This window comes from Epinephelus lanceolatus, chromosome 6 (genome assembly GCF_041903045.1).
Source record: "Epinephelus lanceolatus isolate andai-2023 chromosome 6, ASM4190304v1, whole genome shotgun sequence".
Classification (NCBI taxonomy): Eukaryota; Metazoa; Chordata; class Actinopteri; order Perciformes; family Serranidae; genus Epinephelus; species Epinephelus lanceolatus.
Genome location: NC_135739.1, coordinates 7,579,361 through 7,601,738, shown reverse-complemented (window position 1 = coordinate 7,601,738; position 22,378 = coordinate 7,579,361). Strand labels below are relative to the sequence as shown.

At 42.0% G+C, this 22,378-nt stretch overlaps 1 protein-coding gene across 2 annotated transcripts in view; it reads right to left on the bottom strand.

Annotated features, from left to right (window-relative positions):
• Positions 1-611: 611 nt before the first annotated feature.
• oca2 (oculocutaneous albinism II) overlaps positions 612-22,378 on the bottom strand; it is an 86,097-nt gene continuing 64,330 nt past the window's right edge. For both annotated transcript variants that reach the window (XM_033620927.2, XM_033620928.2), the window contains exon 24: positions 612-2,199. In XM_033620927.2, coding sequence (XP_033476818.1) covers positions 2,112-2,199 — 88 coding nt within the window. In that variant the 3' untranslated portion in view covers positions 612-2,111. The remainder of the gene's footprint in view (positions 2,200-22,378) is intronic.

Sequence of the window (22,378 nt, the reverse complement as noted above, 5' to 3'; positions counted from 1 at the left end):
ACAGCCTACAACCCGAAACCAGGGCTCTTCCGCTCTTCTTCTGGAGGCAAGATCTCCGGGGTTTGCCTACAGACTCTACATTCACTGAATGTAGAGTTGCGACGCAAAGGAGCAGCTGCTGTACTTCGAAGGGGGGGGGGGGGGATGGGTAAAACAAAACCAGACTTTCATCCAGAAACTTTGTTTTAACGTTATGTTCCATGATTTACATATGCAATGTTAGATGACAAACGTATTTATTTTAACCTAAAACATTTTTTTTCTAAACCTAACCAAGTACTTTTGGTTTTGTTGCAGCCATTTTACAAGATTAACCACATGTTACAATGTGTTTCATGCTAAAGATGCTAAAGGGTGCCCTCTGTGTATCCATGAGACACCAAGGGAAGTGACAAGTAGCTGGTATTCGACCACCGGGGAATGAGAATGTGTTGGTACCACAAGTCTACCCCTCCGGTAGTACCACTGTAGTCATAATTGGGATTTTTGCACAGTTAGCCTGTTTTTAGTGCCATATTTAAACCATTTATAAACCAATAATAAAGCCACTGGTTACCTTATTAGACAGTGGTGCCATATATTTTATAAAAATAAACTGAAACTGAGCCAAATGAAAAGCAGAAACATCACAACCTTTATTGTTCATGTTGATAGCTGTCTGAATGTTCTGAAACATGAAGGACGTTCAGGTCGTCATGCTGCACAATAAATACAGGTGGTAGTTTCAACTGGACAAGCTGAGAAGATGTTGTCCGTTCCACGTAAGAGCATTTACATGATCATACATTTTCTACATTAAATATGGTTAACTGAACTAAATCATTGAGTTTACATGAGATAATTGTGTACACAGTACAATAGGTAGTATACAATGTTTAGATAACAGTCTACGTCTGCTTCATCTAATCATCCTGCTGATTGAGGCTGTTGTCAGATTCATTTATTGAGATTTGGGCAATGACAAAACAATTAGACATCAACTGTTATAAAATCCCTTTCACTGGGTATTGTGGTTCCTTTAAAATATCAACATACGTTTGGTAAACCAAATGTTCGCCTAAAAAAGTGATCAGTGTCCTAAATGTCTCTAAAAGCAAATCAGTGTCAGACAACTAACTAAGAAATAAGTCGTTGCTTATTGTAAACAGACCACATAGGTTAACAAGAGAATGAATACTCCGACATCAGAGGCCATAGCTGGAATCACTTACACCAGTTACACCCATTGAGGCAGTAGCACCATGTACGGTATGATGGAGTGGGACCATTTTTCTCCAGCAGACTTGTGTCCTTCCCTTGGATCAACTCTTGTGAGGACATAAGGTTTGAGTTTTTGACAAGTTGGTAAAACTCGACAGGGTGAGGGTGGACCAGCCATCAAGAACTAACGCATCGCACTCATGTTGTTGGATGTTGGACTCAATTTTTTAGTCAAAGCTCCTGTAAAGCCCGTTTCCACCATGCAGTACGGTCCAGTTCAGTTCAGTATGCATTCTGTTTCCACTGTGAAAAGTTGTGGATGGTACCAATGGAACCGTTCCGTACCGTCACCATTTTCAGTCCTGATATTAAAAGGTGGAGCTGTGAACACTGCAGTCCATTGATTGGTCAATAGCTGACAGTCACTCTGCTCAGGGCTGAGTTGTACCACTGTTTATACTGTGGAGAGTTGTGTGAGTAAACTGTAACTATAAAATGAAAGGATGCTTTGCTGCTTCTTGCAGCAGCTGGAGTCGGAGAAAAAAACAACCTAATTCACTGGGTGCTGGACGGAGCAGTGAGTGACAACAACCCTGCCCACATGAAAGAGTACTGTTTGCAGTGGAAACACTAGGGTCTAGGTACCATGTCTGAAGGGTTAATTTTGGTTCCAAAGGTACCATACCAAAAGTGTTTGGTGGAAACGGGGCTTGAGTCTGGTCCCTGCTGATCTGCACTTCAGTCAAAGACGTCTTCCAAAATATGGCTGCTGTGCTTCATATAGTGCCTGTAATCTGAATCAGGTCACTTATCACATTACAGACAGCTGAATGCTTGAAGGAGAAGTCACACACACACACAAACACACACAGACTCACACACACTTTTTGGCTCTGTACAGCAGTTGTGGATCACATGTTCCATCCCAGTCCGATGTGGGTGGCCAGCAGGTAGCACATGCCGATCATACACGTCATTATCATCATGGGGAATCCTAACCTGTAAGAGGAGAGACAACAACACATTCATGTCATGAATTAACAAAATCACATTTAATGTTAGTCACTGAGAAAGTACAGAGTATTAAACTTATCTGGTCAACAGAGAGGATTTCAAGGATTACTGAACAAACAATAATGGTGCAAATAATGAATAAGGAGGCCCAAATGAAGCTCAGCGTAAGTTCAATCAGGAAGACTTTCTTCACGCTATATGCTGCTGCCAAACTTTAAATCTCTCTGCTCCTGTCAGCTGTCAGTTTAGGTGGAATCGTCACAACCTCCTCCACCCCATTAACCTCCAGCCTTATCGCCAAAGACTTTTCACATTTCTCATACTTATGTGCACATGTAAATAAATATTCTTTCCTCTCAGAAGGTGCCTCTCTTGATTAAAGTGGTGATACGTTTATGGATCAGAGTCATGCAGAGGTTCATGGTCCCCTGAGGGTGAATCCTAATTTATACTTCTGTGAAAAAGCTTGTGCACAGCTTTGCAGAGCCACGCTAGGCTGCACATATCCTGAAAATGTGACTACGCGCCAGGCACTTCAGAATTTTGGAAGATAGATAGATTATAGATAGATAATTAGAAGACTGCCAAAGAACCGGAGCCTGCAACCATCCACTCTCACTGCAAAGGTAAAGATACTTGAAACAGGCTAGAGTGAGATCATCTAGAGTGAAAAACACGTCTGCTTTTATTGCTGCCGAAAATTAGTCATTGTTATAATGCAATGGAGGCTTTTTCAAGTAAAGCACATTTACAGCAGTCACGTAACAGTCTAAACAATAAAAAGTGTTTCCTGTGAAGGATTGTTGTACCAACTATGTCGTGTCGGATGCCATATTGTCAGAAAAATTATCATCATCATCAACAGTCCAAAAATGGGGAACTTCAGACACATTTGGCTACATTTCTCAACATCAGACAAATGGAGCTGACGGCCTAAAGCAACTCGTTCATGAATAAATGTTTGATAAGGCAGCAACATCACCTAACCTCACCGCTTCCCTCTATGTTAGTGTATAATACATTATAATATAGTACCGATGCAGACTGATACATGTAAGTGCTTCCTGTTATCCCCTCTCTCTCTTTTTTCACTGAACATCTTGTTACTCGCACTCCAGAATAAACAAGTGGACGAGCTCTAAACATAGAATCAATTAGCCGTCTCTGTGCGGCTGGCCTGACATTTATAAACAGGTATCTTTATGACGTTTTCAGAGGCTGATTTTCTAGTGTGAGGTCAAGAGAGGAAAGGAAATTACAATGAGTGGGGGATAAATGGTAATTTTACTTTTTTTTTCATTTCCACGCTGCACCTTGAAGAGACCTATTGCCTCATTTTAAAATGTTTCATGAAGCCTTTGTAAACTTCAGCAACGTCTTTTCCCCTCATTCTTCTACTGTTAAATTTCAACTGTCTGTTTGTTTATCTTTGTGTTAGACCTATGTTTTTTTATTTTAGCAGCCACAGATGGACAAACTCCTCATATGTTAAAACATTCCCGGCATACAAACAGATTCTTATTGTGATGTGTGATGTCGCACAGGGTGACTTTCCTTTCACTTGGCTCACTACACAGGGAGGTCAGAGCTGCACTGACCTGATGGAGCTTGTTCAGATTCAGGGACAAATTCACAAAGGATAGACTAAGGCCGCTGCTAGCACTATGAATCGTGCACCATTTGCAACCTATCTGCCCCGTTTCATGGTCTGATTCACAAAAGGTATTGTGCTCACGATATTACAGCGTAAACAAGTCCATAAGGTTTGGCTGCTGGGTTCAGCTTGCTCCTTTTTTGCATGTGATTGCAACTATTCATGTGGCAAAGTATAAATATTGCATTTGCAACAAGAACACAGTACACAGAGAAATGGCAGAGAAAAAAACGAAACTGATACTTTCAGACGGTGAGCTACAGGTCCTGACCGAATGCAGAGGCATTCCTTAAAACCGTAAACCGTATTTTGTATCCAACATCCAAGTCTCTTAGTGCGCGTCCGTTACCACCATCTCTCTGAAGGTGCTAATGATTTTACTGTAACTGTTTAGACTGTTAGCGCTGATCTGACTGGTTTTGAATGAGGTTCATTTACACAGAAAAGAGCCAATTTTGCACTGAAACTATGCACGTTACCTAATTCAAGTGCATGTAAATAATACAGGAGCACCAAGATCTCTCTTAATCCTCTTCGTCCCAGGTGGGACATAAGGCTTCGTCAATCTGCCTCCTGGTACATTCTGAACACATGTCCCAGCCATCGTAATCGGCTGCATTTGATTTCCGACACAACAGTGGTGCACTTGGTCTTCCTGTGCAGCTTTTTGTTCAAGATCTTCTCAGGCCAGAAGATGCAGCAGATTTTCCGGAGACATCTATTGTGGAAGGCATCGATCCTTTTCATGTCACGTGTTGTCACTCGCCAGCATTCCAAACCATACAACAGCACTGATTTCACATTGCTGTTATACAGTCGGACCTTTGTTTTGAGGCTGTACTGCTTTGACTTACAGATAGGGTGAAGCCTTGCAAAAACACTGTAAGCCTTCCCTAGCCTTGCTCTGATGTCCTTTGGTGTTGAGTTGTCTTTGCTGACAAGACTTCCCAGGTAGGTGAACTCTTCAACATTGTTGAGGGTTTCTTCATCCACCGTGATTGGTGCTTCTGGAGCATTAATGCACATCACTTGTGTTTTGGCGGCCATGATGTTCAAACCTGTTTGTTTTGCATACTATTTAAGTCTGTCAGTCTTCTCCTGCAAGTGGGTATGTTTAGAGGAGAGAACAGCAAGGTCATCGGCAAAGTCTAGGTCCGCGAGTTGGGAGAACAAAGTCCACTGAATGCCCCTGGGTTTATCAGCCATTGTCTTCCTCATCACCCAGTCGATGGCCATCAGGAGCACCAAGATGCTATTTGCTTACCTATGCAGTTGGGGTTTGTGAATGCAACATATTCTCAATCCCAACTCGTCAAATACTGACACTTGGTCAGTTGCCCTACAAGTAAAATTATGACTCTCTGGGTATCCCTCCAGCGTTAGTTTTGGACACTTAGGGGCGGCATGTCTGTTTACACTTGTTACATGCAGTATCTTTTCTAAATGAATTGCCATTTCCACAGCAAATGTACAAGTTTCCGCTCATTAAATGCATAGTCATTTTTCAAAAAAACGTTTAAGTTTACTTCCTTAGGTTGAGGCAACATACATGGCTAGGTTTTAAAGTAAACATCATGGTTTGGCTTGAAGTAAGTACATTTGTTACTAACATTATGTAACCTCAAGTGACATACGTCAATTGTGTCACATGACATGCTGCACTAGTGTAGTGTGCTACATATTAGCACATTACATTGTTATTAAAATAATTGATTGACTTTTGTTTTCACATGGGAAACAAGTGGCGGTCTCCTGGGTCAGAGTCCAGAGTTTGCTTGACATATCCACTTGACTTTCTCACTCTTTATACTTGAGTAGTTGCTCAGTCCATCTAAAAATGATGCCGTCCAGTGGGTCTCATACCAACACTAAAGGGTGCCGTCGGTATCTGACGCCAAGGGCCACTGATAAATCAATTGGGAGTGAGACCAATTGGTGGTGTGTGTCTTATTTGTGCAGATTCAGCAGCAGCAAAAGCCACATGATCCTTTTGTGAATTCACTCTTCACTGCCTTGCTCAAAGATGCCTCAGCCCTCAGATGGTTTGTCTTCCTGCTCTCTATCTGCTGCTCTGAGACAGGCCCAATCAGATGTTAAAACACGTTTGCATATTATTTGCCAAATTAAATCACCTGCTGGACGAAAAGAATCTAAAAAGCCCTCTAGTACACATAAACAACTGTGTTTGTTAGGACATTGTGATATTGCCTGGCATTTTTAAAGGCCAGCCTTATTCTCATTATAATGACTGGAATTTAGTTAGCGTCATGACGCAGCAGCAATGATCACTGCCATTACAGTAGCAGTAGCCATGTGAAACTGTTGGTAGACTACAGGCCAGACCGCTTTCCAAGTTTGTCATTCCATAGTTCGTATCATGAATTTAAAATGTGCCCTCAGATGACTCCAGATCTGCAGATGGTTTGTCATTTGGATGTCTACCATGTCCTATATGGACACATGGCTGCTCCGAAGGCCAGAGATCTGTTTGCCCTCAGTCTCTGACACAGATCCCTTTAGGAGGACAAGAAGAGAGAGGAGACTGCATGCATACGTAGATTTATTCTGTCAAAGCAGGAAAGAAGTGATTAAAACTATAGCACTCCTGCTAAAAAATTAACTCATATCATTAAAATACTATTGAGAGCAGATGTTGCTTACTAGTGTAATGGTGCAGTGTGAGGTGAGAGGATGAGTCGATGATAGACGCGATAAATAAGTCAAAACAACCTCAAACCTGCTGCTGCCATATCTCACACTGATGATGGCTCACATTATCGTTTATTAACTGTGCTAATCTCTTCCATTGAGATTAATGACAAAGTGATAACAGCGAGGTATTTCTAATGCATGGACAATTATTATGATGATGACGCACGATAACAATCCAGGGAAGGTAATGGGCTGTTTGTTTGGCCAGCATCAAACACAGCTTTATATTCTACCAACAGACATACCTTTATCTTTTCAGTGTGAAACACCCATTACAATAACGACTGCAGCACACACACACACACACACACACACACACACACACACACACACACACACAGGTCAGACAGGGCCTCGCAGACAATTATGTGAAATGGCAGGGTTAAGTGTGCAAGCTTGATTTTTAGAGAGATGCAAAAGGTTACATGTCTCTTTGCTGCATGCTTTTTTCCCTGATCTTAAGGCGGGAGACGACTATTTTTGTTCAGTTGCACTGATGTTCAGCATTTGATGGGCAGTGAGTCATAGGTGCCCAAGACATTTTGTTTTTTTATATTTCCTACATGCCTTTTATGGAGGCGAAATAAATATGTAAAACACAAAATACAGTTGAAGTGGGAACATTAAGTATTTGTCAAGGTGGTGTTTAAAGGGACAGTTCACCCCAAAATCAATAATACATATTTTTCCTCTTACCTGTAGTGCTATTAATCAATCTAGACTGTTTTGGTGTGAGTTGCCAAGTGTCAGAGATATCGGCCGTAGAGACGTCTGCCTTCTCTCCAGTATAATGGAACTAGATGGCACTCAGCTTGTGGTGCTCAAAGCGCCAAAAAATACATTTTAAAAACTCAACAGCAATGTCTCTTTCCAGAAATCATGACCTGGTTACTCAAGATAATCCACAGACCTTGTTGTGAGCAGCTTCATGTAGAAACTATTTTCTTTTTACTAAACTACACCCACCAACCATATCACTGCGCAGAACAAAGCATGCATCTACTAACGGGCGAGAGTCTTGTGCTTGTGGCAGCACAAGATGTAAAACTCCAATGTTAGCTTTCTCAGTAGTGCCAGGTGAGCTAGCAGTAGATGCACACTTCCTGTTGTGCGGTGACACAGTCGGCGGAAGTAGCTCAGTAGACAGAAAATAGTTCCTATATTAAACTGCTGACAACAAGGTCAGTCCAGCTCAAGTTAGGTTTTTCAAATGTACTTTTTTGGCACTTTAAGCACCACAAGCCAAGTGCCATTTGGTTCCATTATACTGGAGAGAAGGCAGACATCTCTACGGCCGGCATCTCCAACAATCAGCAACTCACATCAAAAACAATCTTGACTGATAAATAGCTCTACAAGTTAGAGGGAAAATATGTATTTTTGATTTAGTATTAAGTATTTTTACGACTGACAATGTGAACTTTTGGAACATGACTGAACGTGGTGTCAGCAAACGTAGTTTTTTTTGTTTAAGTCACTACATTTTATCACTCTGTGTTCCCTCTCTAAATTCAGAGGTTTTTGCAGGTCCGTGAACTGAGTGCATGACATCTTCATGAGTTCTTTTTGTCCTCAACAGCAGTTTGTGGAGTTTTTAATCCTGGAGTGGATAAGTGATCAATCAAAGCTGATCAGATCAGATTAATGGATGAGAGGAGCAGCTGCTGCAGAGGCCAGTGAATGCAAACTTTTAGACTCATCTTAATGAACGTACAAATGTCACTTTCACTGTGCCTGAAGTTCTGATGCTCAATCTGTGCCCAGAATTGCTCTCTACGCTACGACAGCAACATAAGCCCCTTTTACACTGCCAGATTTTCGGCAAATGTTGGGCCGTTTTTCCGGCAAGCTGCAAGCATTTAGACACACAGAGCCAGATTGGCGAGTTGATCCGAGGTGCCCAATTTTCCGCCTCGTAGGGTAGACATATTGGCCGAACCCTTTCACTGGCGGTGGACTAACAGGAAACAGCTGATAGCAGGAATTAGCGAGCAGCTAGTAGCAAGAGGGAAACACAAACCTGACAGACACTGTTAAGATGAGCAACTGGGGAGATAAAGAATTGTGCGCCCTCCTTGTCCTTGCAAATGAAGAGGCCATTAACCGTCAGATGACGGGGACGGTGAAGGAGGGGCTAACTTATGAGAGAATCACCGAAGGACTGACCAGCCGCGGCTTCCCTCCCACGTCACTGTTTACATCACACGCTGAGCTACACGTTTTGTTAGTTGCTCACGCCCCCATTGCCCCGAAAAAGGCGCATTCTGTATAAACAAAAGTAGGCAGGCGGCATTTTGCTGCACCCCCCGATTTTGTTTTTATACTACCAATGCTGAAAAAAGACTGATTGGGCTTTCCTGCAAATTTGCACGATTCCTATCTATAAAGGGCTATACTGTGCCATGGGCGGTAATGTAGTAACGTTTGCTGCTTTTGGCTATTACTGAAAAAAAGTTTCAAAATGTATTTCATGGTGCTTACAGCATCTGCACCATGTTGGTACAAACTTGTCTATAAACCAAACAGGACAAGTGATGTTGTATGTTTGTAAAATTGCCAAAATTAAAGAGCACCCCCAGTGAATGTGACACACCAAGCTTCATATAGGTGTGATCAAGGGTGTCAGAGTCACAGACATTAACTGTGGTCAAATTTTGAGCTTTAATTAAAGATCCCCCATATGGCCAAATAAAGGCTGCATTTCATGAGCTCCATATTTAAGATTTTTTTTGACAGCTGGGGAAAGTTAAAAGTTTGGACGGCTTCATGTCTCACAAAAAAAATCAGAGTTTAGGCATTTGATGCAGTGCCCTCATTAACAATGAATCACTGTTGTTCTTTTGTTGTGTTCTGTTATAAATAAACCAAACTGTGTAACCAAATATCAACAAAACAAAAACATCTAAGGGTTTAGTACATGCTTTTTAACACAGACAAAGATGTGCAAAATCCCCAGAGCACAGATAATAGAGGAAATGATCTGTAACAAAAGAGAGTAAGGACTGAAATCATTTACTTTCCATGTGCATTTCTTGATTCCTTTACATAGAGTTGGAAGAGCTGGCAGCAACTGGCCCATTGTCTGTTCTCTCTTTCTTATATAAGTTCCTATATATAGGCCATTTCAAAGTTGAAGATGACTTTTTCAGATGCTGCCATATCATAAATCGAGTCTTCTGCACTGGAGAAGCTGAGAGAAGAATAAAGAAATCCAGAGGACCTCAAATGAAAGTGTTGATGTTGGAAGTATGTATGCACACATCTGATAATTGTGTCAATGTATTACGCTTTATTGCTACAACTATTTCTTCATTCAGATGAATATCATTATGCAGTTTCCATTTAATATGCATGTGGAAATGTCAAATTAGTACTTGAACTAAGGATTAATGAGGCTAGTCAAGCACTTAGGCTCATTAATAATGATTTCAATACGGTGTGGTGGTGCATTTAAATTGTAACAGAGTCAAACTTTGTGAGTAGCCAACTGAGCTGAGTTGCAAAGGTCAGGATGATTATCATTTTTATTTACACATCAAAGGTTTAACAGGGTGTGAATAATGAGGAAAACCTCAGAGAAAAATGTCCAACTGAAATAATGGGGAAAAGGTAGAACGTGTCAGGCGGGGAAACAGAGATTTGCCATGATCTGCCTTTTAAAATGTATTTCTAAGAACCTGACCTTTCACTTCCTGTAGTTTAAGAGGTCTGTCTCATTCATAACAAAACCTCCTGTTTCAGAGGAAATGGCCTCAGCCTGCTGTTAACATTTGTCAATTTACCATTTGCAATTAACTCCATGTTTAAATGCAAAAGAAATTAACCAGCCTGTTCTCATTCCCAAACTCTGATGCTTTGTCATTCCCCTCAGCATGTGATACCAACGCCTCAGGCACCCTTTGGTTTGTCTGTGAGATACACCCAGCTTTTAACTAACTCTAATTTAAACCCATCCGCAGCAATGTTCAACATTTTGAGCAACTACAGTCGTATGAAGAGCAAGGAAGTCTGTGTTTGGTGGGCAGGAGGGATGATCGATAGCTCAAACGAACACAGACTTTCACCCGGGATGCCCCCATTTGTGTCCCATGTAAAACCAGAAGTCATTGCTGTTTTAACGTAACATAACTTATGTCCGTCCATCACATACTGACATCACTGACATAATGTATTTACGTCACGTTACTTACTTATTTTACCCAAAACATGTTTATCTAAATCTAACCAAGCAGTTTTGTTGCTTGAACCTAACAACAGTTTCAGAACTTTAATTCCATGTTATGAGTTTTACCCAGAAGACAGATGTGCGTCACATACAGTTGTTAAAGGGTGCCTTTGGCGTCCGTATCATGCGCCGAAGGCACTATGGAACGACAGTATTTGACCACCTGGGATAAGGATGCATTGAATTAACAGTGATCCTACTGATAAATTTCAACCCCTGTCCCAAAGTCTTGTTCCTTGTCATCCTCTACATGCTCATCTCATCTTTCACCACGTTCTCTACTTCTGTCAACAGCACAGGGTTTTTTCACCTAATATTTGGGGGAACATATATGAAGTGGAGGTTCACACCAATTTTGGACTTTTCTGCATCAGTTTATGGGGGAAATTAGGATAAATCCATAAGATTCTGTTTCAAGAAAAGTTGTTGTGTGGGGTGTATAATTAACCCTACAATTACAGCAACACAATGGAGTTTTTGAGCTCTCAAAATATTTATCCAAAATCCTTGTGAGGGTACAGCAACTCACAATAGGTTGGATGACACATCCGTGATTGCTTGAGAGCGTCTGTTTCACTTGCACTGGCACTATGCAGTTTCAGGGTTCGAGTAGGAACCCGGACACAAAAAAGACTACAAAATTTGGCTGCTTTACGGCATAGGTCAAATCCTCCTCCTCCTCCTCTCTTTAGAGTAGCGTAGCCGAACCGAGGTGAACGAAGTTAGACGTGATTGTCATGGCTGAAGCGATAAGAAAAGGAAGAAGGTGAAGGTGTTGTCCAAGGAGTCAAAGAAAAGAAGACCGGGGAACGATAAAACAAGGGCTCGAATAAGGATTCATAGTGGCCCAGCTTTCACACGCTGGCAAGAGCTGAAAGAGGAGGAGGGATGCCCGACCGATGGTGACCTGGCGCTGTTGCTGCTGTTACTCTGTACTTAGGAGACTCACTGTCTGCAGGTCGGCTGCCTCAAGTGCATCTTCAGATAAAGTGTTAGCCTACATACAGACAGCTTTCATTTTAGTTTGTCTTTAACACGATGTGCTTGTGTCGACCGCGATCGTAAATCATAATAGCGGTGAATGAGAGACTGCGGACAGAGCAGACTGAAATATGGCTTTCTACATGCTGATCACATGTATTGATAAAGTATTGGCTTGGCTGGCAGAGGTTTTATCGCACTTACTTACAGTAACAAGCGTAATTGTCGTCAACTGGAGTTATCTTGAAGTCATATTCCCTTCAAGGTTGAAAGTCTAGTGTTTGTTTGACCATCCCCCTGTGCATTGGTGTCTGACGCCAACTTCGACTGACAAAGCGACAGTATTTGATGAGTTGGGAGTGAGAACGGGCTGAGGGGGCAGGTTATGTAGCGCAACAGGGCAGGGGTCTTGGATTTTTTTTGTGACTCTCGAATTGTTCCCATGATTCTTGATTCTCTTGTGATCTCACAAATCCGACTACATTGCAAGGTAAGGTGATTTAGGCAAAATGGAGGAGTAGAGTGAAGTTGTAAATACAGAAACCTCTTTTTGTTGTGGCAGTAGTAGTGGTATATTAACTGCATAAAAAAATGTCAAACTGCAACTTAAGTGAAATATTTTTAAATGTTCATTTGGAGTCTTGCAGTACTGCCAGACCTCAGTGTAAACAAGAATGTGTTCTTAATGACTTGCCTGGTTAAATAAAATAGAAATAAATACTTTGCTCTATGCCCTTATTATGCTCTCCTTAGTTACTGTTGCTTCCTTTGTCAAGCTTTCCATTCTTGCACAGGATGTATATAATTAACAATGAAACTGTGTCATCCTTACCGATGGAAACTCTTTTTCACAGAGGAATACAAAAGCAGCTTCATTTCCAGCCATGGCAACTGTCACAGACAGATTTCATCAGCTTTAGCGAGCCAGCTCATTAAGCTAATGTGCTAGTCGTGAACAACTTTGTTTTTTTTCAAACTGTATCTGCTGTTGCCATTGAAGGCTGACCACAGAAATAATCCCAAGAATGAGAGAAATTACTTATACTTTAACAGTCACATACTCTGTTCCAACTGTGTGAGACGCTGATCTGTTTTCTTTTGTTGCAGACAGCGGCTGACTGGGGATTAAACTGCTCTTCAGTCTGCTGGTTTCTTAACGACAGCGTAAAACCCACAGCTGTATCAGTTACAGGCTCTGATTATTGGACCTTTTAGGCTAAGTGGTGCTACAGAACAGAAATCTTCAGACCACTAAAGCACACCACTCACTGTCAGGCTCAAGAATCAATACTATAAAACACTCCAGAGCTGGATAGTAATGTAGCATTCAGGAGTGTGGATGGAGGGTCAGGGTTTGTACAGTGAACTGGAGTAGACCAATACAGTTCACATCACACTGTGCTGCAGAGCTTATATGTTTCTACCAGTGTCATATACACTGGTACACTTTAAAAACATATATGTAAGGGATAAAAGTTTTTTACAAGGTCAAGGCTGTTGAATAACTCACTGACATGAGACCACTGTCATATTTATCTTCATGGAATGAATGTCCACATAAGATGGATGGAGTGAGGAATCTCTTAACTGCTATCATAATCAGACAAGCTGAGGTCACCTCCACACGACTGAGTCTCTTTCTGCTGAGCAATACCCGTTTCCCCATCCCAGGCGCAGCATGACGGGACAGAGGGCAGATGAAAAAGTTGCCACAATACAGCGCAGAAAGAAACAAGGTTCACCTTGTCTAAAAACTCCTGTCGTACCTCGTGATCTCACACGTTGATTTAATTGTATGTGATGGGAGCTCTTTGAAAGTCCTGATGCAATCTCAAAGACTTTCTTTAGATAAACTCGAGGGATGCGCTCGACTGACTGTGGAGGCTGTTTGCTTGACACAGGACAGCGCGGCTCCCTATAAAAATGCCTGACCTGTGCGATTCAATGAGCAGTATGACTTGCAGAAGTTTAGGCTGTACGGTGGCACAGAAAATGTCCTTTGTACCTCCAACCTTTTTCCCTGATTACAGAGCATGCTAGATTTATTGCAGATGAAGGTAGCACACCAGCAGTTACTAGTGCAGGGGTCACTGATTCCAGCCATAGACTGTGTTAAAGAAGTGGACATAGCCATCTTGATGTCAACCAGTGTTTTGAAGCCTCGAGTTTGACATTTTTGCTGTCGCCATCTTTTTCTCTTTTTCGCCAACACATGTGTTTCAAGTCACACTAGAGGCACTGTTGTGTTACTTCATGCACGTCACACCTCTTGTGATTCCATGATGCCAGGATGCTGTCTAAAATTACATACGGGGCCAGCATGATGCCCCCCATGTTTGATTCTATGTAAAAATGCAAAGGAGACACAAAGAAGGGACTCTGTAACGGCCCTACAGCGTGATCTCTGATTATAAGGGGTATTGTATACTGCCAGATATTAATACATACTTTCAACATATTGTACCACAGTAGCCAGAACTATAACTATAATATTATTACTTTCAATAATGTTGTTGTAAGCTACTGTTATTACCTGCATCTCTCTCTCTGTCTCTCTCTCTGTCTCATTGTGTCATGCGGATTACTGTTAATTTATTATGCTGATCTGTTCTGTACGACATCTATTGCACGTCTGTCCGTCCTGGAAGAGGGATCCCTCCTCAGTTGCTCTTCCTGAGGTTTCTACCGTTTTTTTCCCCGTTAAAGGGGTTTTTTTGGGGAGTTTTTCCTTATCCGCTGCGAGGGTCATAAGGACAGAGGGATGTCGTATGCTGTAAAGCCCTGTGAGGCAAATTGTGATTTGTGATATTGGGCTTTATAAATAAAATTGATTGAAATTGATATTGTTTTCACTCTTCAGACCTGCAGGTCCAGCCCATTTGCCAGTGTGAATGTTGTACTAATGTACATTTCTGCAAACCATGGGCATGTAACATTTAGCAGATATGTTAAGAATTTATATTCCAGCAGCGCTGTGGTAACATGGTAACCTGGAAATCCAGATGACCTGCCCCTAGCAAATTCTAATTTGCACTGCAGGGGGATATGGCCCCGATGGGCAGAGCCCACTGAATCGCCTATCGGACCAATCAGATCAGTCTATCTGACAGAGGCGGGCTCTGGGCGGGCGTAACATGATGAGGACAGCACTGTGCCGTAGGAGTAGAAAAGTAAACAGCCAAGATGGCAGCTGCCAAAGGACCGCGTCCATTCAATGTAGCTTTGGAAGAAATGCTAACCCAACTTATCTTTTTCCTTGAGAAGGGAACAGAAGACTGCCCTAGAAGCCTTCATTTCCAGGAAGGATGTTTTTCCCGGTTTGCCGATGGGATACAGCAAAAGCATAATCTATCAGTTAGCCCCACTGCTCTGCAAACAAATGGGGCTTAGTGCAATGAATACGTCACCTTGTTTTTTGCTCTGATTGGCCATCGTGCTATCCAACTGCATGTGGTGGCACTTGAAATGCCTCAGTTAATGCTGCCCCTTGGGTAGGAAGGGTGTATCGGTGAGGGTCAGACTCAAAATCTTTCTAAATTTGAGTCTGGATTTCCAGGCTAGTAATGACTCACTTGGTTATTGTTAGGAAACAATCATGTTTGGGCTTAAAATACCTGCTGCTGGGGCACTATCCAGGTAGTTCAAACAGATTTCTATCAGTCTAAACTTCATGTGTGGTTTCATCTGACTGTTCAAAGCCCAAAGAGGTAAAACTCTATAACGTTAAATACACAGAAAACAAATAATGAAAAAACAATACAAATCTTTGTATCAGAACTTTGGTTTTTCCGCTTTCCTATCCCATTAATCATCTCACGTAGTGTCGTGCACAACACACTTCACAAGGCGTGCATCGCACACAGATGATAATGACCTAGCTAACATTTATAGTCCACAATGTGAATTTTAAACCAAGCTAGCATTCCCAAAAACTTAACTAATTTACAGTCATGTCTTGTGATTATCATTCACCGACAGATATTTCCCAAAACTGTTTAGATGCTTCGATTCAGTATGTCGTTTAAAATTTGTTGCCAAAGCTGCTGACATTAAAACTTGTCATTTTGACCTGGTGGCCACAGCTGGCATAAAAATGTGAGATTTTTTCCGTTGTAATCTGTACGGATTTGTTCATAAAACTCCTTGTATATTCATACAAACTGGCTTCAGCAGTAACAGGAGTTGCATTGTCTGAATTGCCAGTTGCACTAGCCATGCAGGTGTCATGTTGAAATCTGTTCCCATGTCAAGTGGTGTTTCCCTCCTGTTAATATGCGGAGCGCCCCCTCCGTGGTAAGGTAAAGTAAAAGTTTTGGTCCATTTTCAGGTAGGAGTAAAAACATACCAGCAGGGAAAGTCTCAGACACAACACCGGCATTCTGAGGGCATGCCAGGCTCTTCACATAAAGTGAATAGCCTGGTTTTTATTCATTCTGAATTTTGTCTGGATTCTGGTTCCGGTCTAGAGAGCGGATGCAGAATTCACCAAATTCACCAAAGTAAAAGTGTTCACCAAAGTAAAACTTTAAATTCTGGCGCACCATCGATGTGGGGTGATGAGGGGTGTAAGAAAATCGATTATCTTAATGGCTTGGGGCTTTTCTTGTAAATTATATTCTTTAAATTAAAAGTTTCACTGCATTTTTATTAGCTTGGTGCTTTTATTTTGACAGAAAGGCGCATCCATCGAATTTCGGATCCTGTCTCACTCGCCCTGGTTCTGGTTCCTTACCAAAACGGCCAGTAACGGCCCCAGACTACAGTGTGTGAGTGTTGTATAGTGTTGTGAAAGTGAATGACGGATATGAACTCACTCTTTTAGTGCATCCATGCACGATACTGATCTCACAGCCCCTAAGATTTAAGCTGTGACCCCTCAGAGGGAACCCAACCCCTAGCTTGGGAACCACTGGACTAAACTACTTCATATTTTTCTCCATTTAATTCTCCCTACTTTTATTTGCTGGATTTCAGTTAATTGTAGGCTGAATTGTTTATTTTTTGTCATGTAAAGCAATGTTCCTCTAAAAGCATTATTATATGCTATATTAGCCGTCACTGTGAAAATGTCTACCAAGCTATTGAACTGTAACAGCAGCTATTTCTCACACTGAGCATGCGAGCTCTATGATGGCTCCCACCCTGTCGAGCTGGACTGTGTATGATGCAGTACATATAGAGTAGGTGCCTCTGCCATGCTCCCCGGGTTAATGGTTTGAGGAGAGGAGGATGATCAGGGCCTCGAGGCCTGAAGGAAGCAACAGGGACAATACCAACTAACTGCTGTGCTATTCAGGGCCACTCATTTTCCTTTGTGATGGTCTATCAAAAAGGCATCCGTGTCCCTGCGGACTCATCTGGGCTGATTTTAACCACCTGATGCAGCACTAGTCAGTCCCAGCTGCCTGGAGTCGCAGACAGACTTCTCTCCCCCGTACCTGTCTCTCTGAACAGCTGTGACCCCTGCCACAGACAGCCAATTACAGGCAGTGCTTCAGCCAAGAGCAATGCTTCTGTCCAATAACTGTAAACACAGCTACAGTGTGAGAGAAGTGGAGCTGACAGGCTGCAACTGCTCTTATCCATTTCAGTGAAACCCCCATGCAGATGGAGAATCCTCAGTCTTTTCAGCGCAACAACAAATATGAACAGTATTTCAAAACTAACTGTGATGACATTTTCCACCAATTATATCATTCGTTTTCACTGAGACAGACTGAGAATAAAATAAGAAATTGACAGTGACAGGGTAATTGTGCATTGGTTTTTCAAAGATGACCAAAGATCACCTGTTGTTATTCTTTTCCTTCACCAACACCGGACACAAGCCCACTACCTGTCCTCTGCCCCTGTCTGGTAGCTAATTTCATGGTAATCCATCTAAAGTGGTGGACTGAAAGAATATTGCAGTCCTCAGGGTGACACTGCTGGTGTGGCTATAAAAAAGCAATGAATAGAAGCTCACAAAAAAAAAGATAAAAATAACAGTAAATGTGCAAAGGACGGCAGAATTGCAGAAAATGACAGGTCATCTATTTAAGGACTCTCCGTTAAATTGGCAGCAGTGATCAATCCCTGTCGCTCGGTCCGGTGGAAATGTTTTCTGGTGACCTTTGCTTTCACCGCGTGATTTTTTTTGATGCACATTAGGGCTCTGTCTACACAGATACAGATTTTTTTAAAACTGGTTATTTTCCCCTACATTTAAAAGAAAAAATCTGTCCACACGACCTTCATTTTACAAAATATCTTTGTCAACACTAGAACGAAAACAAAAAAACTCCAAACGCTCTCCGGGCTAGTAGGTGGCAATAAAGGCTACATCAACAATACATCAAATACCAGAGAGGACAATTATGAGCATGCGCAGTGAGCTTATTGTTCTCTGGCTGCTAACAAGTTGTCATTTTTTTCTGTGCTTATTACACAAAGTAACAATGGGCATGCGCTAATTGAGACAGCGGCATTGTTTCCCAAACACTTCGTTTTACAAGTCCATATGAAGACAAAGTAACTGGAGTTTAAAACTTTTTTTTAGTTCCACTCTGTAGGAATAAGTGGCATCAAGCGGTGAGATTGCAGAACTGAAATTTCCCCCATTTCCCAAACATATAGGAGAACAACTGTGGCCAACGAAAAACACTAATGGTCCCATCTAGAGCCAGTGTTTGATTTGTCTGTTCTGAGCTACTGTACAAAAGGGCTGCTACTTACAACTGTGATTGAATATTGTTTTAGTCTATAAAATGTTAAAAAAAAATTGAAAAATGATCATCAGCATTTTCCAGAACCCATAGTGATATCTTCAATCTGCTTCTCTTGTCCAACCAAAGGTCTAAAACCCAAAAACTCTTCATTTACTGTCATAAATGTTAAAGAAATACAACAAATACTCACATTTCAGATGCAGGAACCAGCACGTTTGAGATTTTTTCTTTAAAAATGACCGAAACGCATAATCAGTTATCAAAATGGTTGCCAATTAATTTTCTCTCCATCAATTAATCAATTATTCGACTATTATTGTGGACCCCGTGGAAGAGGACCTGCTATGGCTCATCTGAGGTAACGAAAACACACAACAATTCTTAGTTTCAGATGATTATAAACTAATAAAAACATAGTTATTAATATTAGATTCTACTTCTGCTAATAGAAGCCCCTAAATCCTACATACTGGACCTTTAAAGAGATTTAGAGGTCTGTTTCCTTGTGGACAAGAGGCCAAAACATGCCGGAAAATATAATTTTCAAACACATCTGTAAACGTGTAGACAGGGCCTCAGACCTAGTCCACATGGACACAGGTATGTTTGAAAGTGGAGTTTCTCCTTCTTCCTTTTAGATAAAAACGTCCACACAAGCACGGTTATAAAATTATCTCCATCTAAATGAAAATGCAAGACCCAACTAAAGCACTGTGAAGAGCATATAACCATAACCCTAAAGCCACACAAAGAAGAAGAAGATATTGGCCAATCAGAAGCCAGACATAAAGCTATCACTGGGGGCTACCTGTAGCAGTGACCTCCATAGCATACTCTGATGCCACTTATCCTCAATATAGTAGAACAGCAACTGGACATACATGTTCCAGTATTAAAAGTGGTGATAGCAAGGTTAGAGGCTGCACATTTTTGGCCACGTCTCCCATTGTACAAAATGTTGCCTCACTTGGGACGCTTCACAAAGGAGATAACGCGCGCACACTCACAGCCTTAAAACTCTATTTTCCCTGTCAACTAATGACAACTAAGATTGGTTTGTTATCAGTGACCTAAAACTCAGTTTACAAGTGGACAAAGTGGCCGAAACACATTGAAAAAGTTATGTTTTCAAATGTACCTGTGTACATGCAGACAAGGCCTTAGTGATAAAAAATCTACATGGTGTTGGCACAACCACAAACACTGCCTTAAATTAATTAAGTGTCAGCATGTATAGTGGCCCTGCTGTGAGACATTGTTTTCTATGCACAAAGCAGGGTTGTGAATCCCACCTGCAGACATTCAGCTGATTCAAATATAATCTGTGACAGAACCAAACCACACAGGGAACGGCCTCGCACTCTTCTCATCAGTACATACTGTACACATGCTAGCTCCATAAATCAGATGACGTGCTATTACCAAGCGATTGCATATTAGGCCTAATCAGACTCGTATTCATCCGTCTTTCAACATCACTGACCACTGCCACTTCTCCAACAAGCAAATTGCAAAGTATGTCTGGCTGTTACGTCACCGGAATTAAAACTATTAGTGAGCAGGTGGCAACTTGGGAGGCAGCATACTTACCATCCTGCTTGAGATATAATGACATTTTTCACCATTCACTTGGCTTTTTTTAACCCACAAGAGAGTTCTTAAATCAAACTGAATATTTCACTCAATATCTCTTCAATCAGTCACATAGTCATCCTTTTTTCCTCTAGTGAGCACATTTTGCACCGGTTTAATATTTTCCACACTCACTGTGGTAAACATTTCTCAGTAGCCTCACACTGGAGCGGACACAAACTGAAACCACTGCTCCGACCAGATGACACTAACTCATGTCTGCCAAGTCTGGAGCGACAGAGCTGTGCACCTGCTGTATGTGTCCCGAGCAAGGTCAGGTCATCAAATGGTCCTGCTTATACAGATACATTAAACATACCCAGAATACCAGCAAAGCCCCCTCAAAGGGAGCTTCTGCCGCATGATGAGTGAAAACCCAATCACCAGAGTAAATGTTGGCATTGTACGTTTCTGCAAACCACAAATTTGTGACATTTGTGAAACTTGTGAAACACTGTGGTTATGTTTTGGCACTACAACCACCAAACCAAAGATTATGTTTCAGCTTGAAACACCCACATTTGGTGGCACAAACGCAAGTGTAAAAGCAGTGCCAGGTCACTAAAAATACCCAGATTCAGTGGCCGAAGTGTCGGTGGAAATGGCCCAATGCTCTACTAAAAAACACCCATGTCTTGTGCGAGTGGAAAAGCCCCAGTGGGTGGCTTAAAAACACTCAGGTTCAGTGGCCAAGATGCTGGTGGAAATGCTGCAATGCTCTGATGAAAAAAAATCCCCAGGGTGAGCAGCCAAAACACCCATGAGAAAGCTGTGATGGGTTGTCATAAATCAACCAGGTTTGTAGGGCCAAATGTTGGTGGAAACACTGTAATGTTCCTTTGAAAAACACCCGCGTTCAGTCGAAAAGTGGCAACACATTGCTAAAACACACCCAGGTTCAGTGGCCCAAACGCCAATGAAAACAGCATAATGTTCCACTAAAAAACACCCATGTCCAGTGCTACCTACACTGGTAAACAAAAAAACAAAAGCCGCAATGAGTGGCTTAGAAACACCCAAGTTCATTGGCCCATATGCCAGTGGAAATTCCGCAATGCACCACTAAAAAACATCTACTTTCAGTGGAAAAGCAGTGACAGCTTGCTAAAAAGGCACCCAGGTTCAGTGGCCAAAACGCTGGTGAAAAAGCAGCGATTGGTTGCTATAAAACAATCAGGCCACTGGATGACTTTGCACACCTAATATTGATGCACTTGTGAAGGCTAAGAGGTGCAAGGTTTCAGGAACAAGTTAAACAGTTAGTAGCCTTCATGTAAAATGCTGCTTCAGAGGCTTTTAAGGTGTGGACACACCAAACTGACATCAAAGAACGAGCGGCGATGAAAGCCAACTGTTGTGTCGTCTACGTCGCCTCACGTCGCTCTGTGTCAGTTGCATTTGAACACACTACACGGACTACATCCGACGGCCAAGTAGCACGTACAGTCTGCGCCTGCGTGACAGAGAGCGGAGGGAGAGAGTGGTACATCCTGTCAGCCAAGGGGTTTCCTATCTGTGCAGCCGCACACTGCAGCACCTCCACGGACTATTACATCTAGACAGTCCGGGTGTTTCCTCCGCAGGCTCCACTTCACTCAGCTGCCTGATAAACCCGCTGCTTCTCCCACTTTAACCTGAATAACAAACCAGCGCTCAGTGCTCCGGTTGGATCCAAACAGAGAGCCAAGGAGGAAGCACCGGTTAGCCCCGGTTTCACTACCGGCAGATTCACTTGCTACAGGGGCGAGGAAATAAAACCGCCAGCCAATTAGAGTGATCTCTCTCACCGACAAGCTGATTCAACATGCTCAATCGGCCGAAAAGCCATCGACGCCAAAGTGCCGACAGTGCGGGACACTTCGCAAAAACTAGGGCGACAGACGCTCAATGATGGCCCGACTTTGGTTGGCAGCCGACCGTCGGCTTGGTGTGTCAGGGCCTTTACACCCCGACCAGAATACCGTTCTCTGAAAAAAACTTATTATGGTCATATTTAAAGATAGTGAATATTGTGCAAAATATTGTCAATCAGCAGCTTCAGTAGCTTCCACTTGGTTGATGCCAGCATTTCTGAGTGTGGAAAAACTCGGACATGTTGTTCAAATTGCACTTTATTTTTAAGACATCTCAAGCTGTTCATCATCTAGTTGTAAATTGATATTTTCAGAATGTACTTGTACCTCTTTACAACAACAGAAAGAGAACATTTTATAGGTGGTGTGACTTATAAGTTATCATACAATGGTTTTACTG